The sequence below is a fragment of the Penaeus japonicus genome, unplaced genomic scaffold, assembly GCF_977035675.1.
Source record: "Penaeus japonicus unplaced genomic scaffold, GWHDUDI00000001_assembly GWHDUDI00000005, whole genome shotgun sequence".
NCBI lineage: Eukaryota > Metazoa > Arthropoda > Malacostraca > Decapoda > Penaeidae > Penaeus > Penaeus japonicus.
Genome location: NW_028234407.1, coordinates 10,087,514 through 10,092,513, shown reverse-complemented (window position 1 = coordinate 10,092,513; position 5,000 = coordinate 10,087,514). Strand labels below are relative to the sequence as shown.

Genomic DNA, 5,000 nt, shown 5'->3' with positions numbered 1-5,000 from the left:
TAGTAATTGTGACTGCATTCGTCATCATCACTCACCTCTTACTTATAGTACAATAAATTAGCACAGCGATCCAAAATTCACGAATGCCATATACGTCATGATGCCTGTTGTTAGGCCAAAGCTCCTGCGTCTCGGATTTCATGACACCCGTCCACAATGGGTTCATGAGTATAGATATAAATGCAAATGCAAATATGCATGCACACACGCACACGCACACGCACACGCACAAGCACAAGCACACGCACACGCACACGCACACGCACACGCACACGCACACGCACACGCACACGCACACGCACACGCACACTCACTCGTACACATACACATACACATACACATATACATATGTGCATACACATATGTATATTTGCCAAAATTCTTTACATAGGCATGTATTGATGATTTCAATAAAGTAGAAGGGAAATGCAGGAAAGCATCAAGGGCTCCATGACCACTGGAAAAATGAATTATATTGTTAGTCTTGGATTACATCCTTTTCTCATCAAGTCTCTTCGTTTATATTTCAGGGTCGCAGGCAGAGGATTCTAGGCTTCTTAGCATGTGTACTGATGGGCCTCATCTGCTTTTCTCTGGCAGCCATGTACTTCCCCCTGCTTGTGTTTAAGGCACGCAAGTTTGCCCTGCTTTTCACCCTTGGAAGCCTTTTTTCTGTCCTCAGGTAAATAAATCATGATTTATGAATTCCTCTGTATGTATTGTATCGAAATACATATGTCAGTCTTTCTATCTCTCAATGCAGATACATTATAATTTGAATATATAGACCTGTATACATATATTTTTTTAGCTTATCAGTGGAAATATGTTTTTGAGATATTGAAACATACCTTGTTCACTATGATATAATAATGTACAGTATTATAGTGGCTAGTAGTTTTATTGACAGAAAATTATACAATGCTTTGTTTGATAAAATATCCTTTATTTGATTCTTTCCAGTTTCTCTTTTCTTTGGGGCCCAGTAAACCATCTGAAGCACCTGTTTTCTTCTGAACGTCTAGTCTTCACATCCATTTACTTCTTGTCCCTCTTTGCCACACTCTATTTTGCTCTCAGCCTGCAGTCCACCATTTTCACGTCGATAGCAGCGATAGTCCAAGTTGTCGCCTTACTGTGTTTTGTCCTTAGTAATGTACCTGGTGGACAGACGGGCCTCAAGTTCTTTTCAAGCATATGCTCATCCATGGTCAAAACCACAGTGTCAAAAGCTCTTCCAGTTTAGCCACAGTCAGTTGTCTTTTTCCAATTTCCCAAATGTCATGGTGTGTGTGCATCTTCTTTATCATTTAACCTTTTCATCATAGCATCAAATCATGGACATTAAAGATTATACCTTGTCTGTCTTTGTGGTAGTATCTGTATGTATATTTATATATATATATATATATAGTTTTATTTCTGTCTGGTTGACTTTGATAAGCTGTTCTTTTTAGTAAAGGTAATCTTCAGAGTAAGAAGGTTATGAATATTAAGGCTGGTCTGAGTGAAGGTGAAAATATAATCTTTCAAGAAGTATTACAGGGAACGCACTTTGAAAATCCTCAATTGTTTACATATTCAGTATTAAGAAACATGTCTTACCATCAACTGAAGAATTGTCATTGTACAGTGCTGTGTGTATAATAGGTGGTACAGTTCATTATAATCCTTTCTTAAATTTATATATTTTTTATAAATTTGAAAGGCATTTTTACTAAACGATTTTATCTAAAACAACATTCTAGGGTTATAATTATGGTTATCTGTGATAAGTGGCATGATGGTTGAACCATTGATTAAAAGGAATTGAAATGTGATAAATCCAGTGAAAGTTATGCTATGGCTGTTTTAAGCAAAATTGGCCTATGTATTATTTCCTTTGAAGTGAAAACAAAGTTGCAGCTAATCTTTGACTTTAATTATTTACTTCCTATTCAATAAGACCAATATTTCTATCTTTCTTGTATTAAAATGTTCTTTAGGAATACACAACCATGGGAACTATCATTATTGTAATTCTTTAAGGTTTATATCAAGCATATTGAGAATGTAAATGATGTTGAGAGCAATGCAGGGGAAAGAAGATAATTAAATTACCAGATGAAATACTTGTCTGATGATAACCAAGGGGTAACAAAGTGTATGTATTGCATATTATTCTGCAATTAGGGGTGCAGTCCTTTGTTCTTTTTCTTGGGTTATATCAGACTCACGGAAATTTTATAATTTATATTGATATATATTGTTAAATGCATGGATTTATTCTCAGAAAAAGTTAAAGGATAATAAAGAAAATTTATATGATAAGGAGTGTAATTTCCATATTTAAACCAGAGGATAATGTTTCCTCATATATGTCAGCCATTAACTCAGATAATAGGGATTGGACCAAATGCAATTGCAAAATGATTTTAAGATTGATCAAAGTGGGTTGGGGTGACAGCCATAATGCCACATTGCAAACATTACAAGTGAACAAAATATTGATTAATGAATTCATTGTTTACAATGTATTAACATTTTTGATTTAGACTTTTCCGGTTTCTTTGTCCACAATTATTTTCACAACATTCAGTTCCAAATTAATGTCTATCATTGTATTTCACCCACCAGCTCACTGTCCATACAACATTTTGTTTACAAATGCGACCAGCCTTATAGGAGAACTGCATAATGCTGTGATATAAGTCCAGCAGTTAAGAAAAGAGGTTGGCAAATAAGAAAGTTAGCATAGTGTAAAAAGAAGTGGACGGTATTACCACATTCATTTTCCTTTTTTTTTTTATTTCCTATTTTTTTGGTCATGATCAACTTTGTTGTGACCAACATTTATATAAGGTTATTTGTAATGGATTTGACTTTTTTTTCTTTTTGAGAAGATAAATATGTATATTTTTTGTTTGTTTTTATGTTGTACTTATATTTTGACATCAGAAAACACAGGCATTTGGTGCATTATAATGATTTATATTGCGAATATAGTAGATCTTTTTTAATTAGGTGTGAAGAGGCTGGATGGCAGAAGAGAGATGTAAGTGATTCTTGCATATATATTTTTTTTAGTCATGGAATTTTGTAATGTATAATAAAAGCACTGATACTAGAGAGATGAACTGACATTACAAATATATTAGTGCTCAATTTTAAAATTCTTTATCTCTAATAGCGAGACAGGATACGGGTCAAGTCTCTTTTAAGACCACTTTTCCTTTCAAAGAGGAAAAAAGATGGTAATGAACTTTTCACAGTGAAATATGGTGTTTTCTGGTATCAAAATGGATGCATTCTTTTTGGAACTCTGAACTGCAGGATTTTTTTTTATCTCAAGTGTGCTCTTTTACCAAAGAAATTGATTTCATTAATAAACTTGAGTGTGTGTGTTAAATCACGTGCATGGGATGATGACGTATGGAATATTATCATTCAGCGGATTACTTCTTGTGATGAAAGATTTACTCTATGGAATGTTTAGTAGAAAGGAAAAGATTTATCAATGCGGAAATGTGCTCCGATTTCCCAGCAAGCTTTTGAATGATCTGTTTGATTATTCAGTGTTTTTTATACATGTATTTCGTGATAAAAACAAACCACATTGCATTGTTGTATTATTTATACTAATAAATGTATAATCTTAATTATTTGTTTTGGTAATAATCCAAAATAATAAATATCTTTAAGGGAGAAAATAGAAAATCAATTAACAACAACTTGCATTCATAGATAGATATTAAAATCTTGATGATTTTTTTTTAGGATTTTTACATTTGCTTCTACCAGTTAAGCCATAGATACTTTGTGCCAATGATTATTTATGAGTATTCTTTTGAAAGGGATAATTTTGCTTATTGTTTTAATGAAAACTCAAGAGTATTTGTTTTCTCTTTATCCCTCTCCCTTTCCTTCTCAATCCCTTTCTCTTCTATTTCTCTGTCTTTGTCTGTCTGTGTCTCTCACCCCCCACTCTCTCTTCTTTTCTCTCTCTCTCTCTCTCTCTCTCTCTCTCTCTCTCTCTCTCTCTCTCTCTCTCTCTCTCTCTCTCTCTCTCTCTCTCTCTCTCTCTCTCTCTCTCTCTCTCTCTCTCTCTCTTTCTCTCTCTATTTTTCTCATTCTCTCCCACCTCTCTCTTTCTCTATCAGTCAGTCTGTCTGTCTTTCCTCTTTCTCTCTTTCTCCCTCTATCACTTTGTCTATCTGTCTGTGTTAGTTTCTGTCTATCTATCTATCTATCTATCTGTCTCTATCTCTATCTCTCCCTCTCTTCTCTTCCCTCTCTCCCTCTTACTCTTCCTATTTTCTCTCCCTCTCCCTCACCCTTTCTATCTCCTTCTCTCTCTCCCTCACCCTCGCCCTCTTCCTCTCCTTCTCTCTCTAACTCTCCTTATCCCACCGCCCTTCCTTTCTGTCTGTCTGTCTGTGTGAGACCACGTGGAAACCACATGGAGATATAAGAACGCCACGTAGTCAAGATATGCTATAAAGACGAGGAAACTATCCATCCAGGAAAACTAGGAATCTATTTATAGCGACCCCGCTGGTCAGATATAAGGCCATCTCAGGACGCTCTCACCCTCACTCTCACACTCACCTTGGTCACCCTCACCGTCAGAAACACTCCCTCCCTCAAGGTGGTGAGTGGTCAGCTAGCTGCCGCTCCCCCGCCTCGCCCGTGAGACAAGCAGCCTAACAGAAGACGTCCGCCAAGCCATCGCTACCAAGTAATTACCTCTATATTACACGTGCCATTATCCATCAATAAAGAAATCAAGAACAACAGGACTTTGGCTTCAAAAAACTTTTGTGAGCACCCCTCACAGTCTGCTTGTCTGTCTCTCCCTCCTCTCTCCTCTCTCTCTCCCTACCTCTCCATCTTCCTTACCCTCTCTCTCCTTCCGTCCCTCTCCCTCCCTCTCCCTCCCCCTCCCTCCCCCCCTTCCTCTCCTGCTCCTGCTCCTAACTATCCCCCCTTCCCTCGCTTACTCATCCCTCTCCCTCTCCCTC

General features: G+C 36.8%; 1 protein-coding gene across 1 annotated transcript in view; it reads left to right on the top strand.

Annotated features, from left to right (window-relative positions):
- LOC122258041 (uncharacterized) overlaps positions 1–3,638 on the top strand; it is a 4,864-nt gene extending 1,226 nt beyond the window's left edge. Inside the window, exons 2-3 of the mRNA XM_043023724.2 lie at positions 531–682; positions 964–3,638. Coding sequence (XP_042879658.1) covers positions 531–682; positions 964–1,246 — 435 coding nt within the window. The 3' untranslated portion in view covers positions 1,247–3,638. The remainder of the gene's footprint in view (positions 1–530; positions 683–963) is intronic.
- Positions 3,639–5,000: the final 1,362 nt, after the last annotated feature.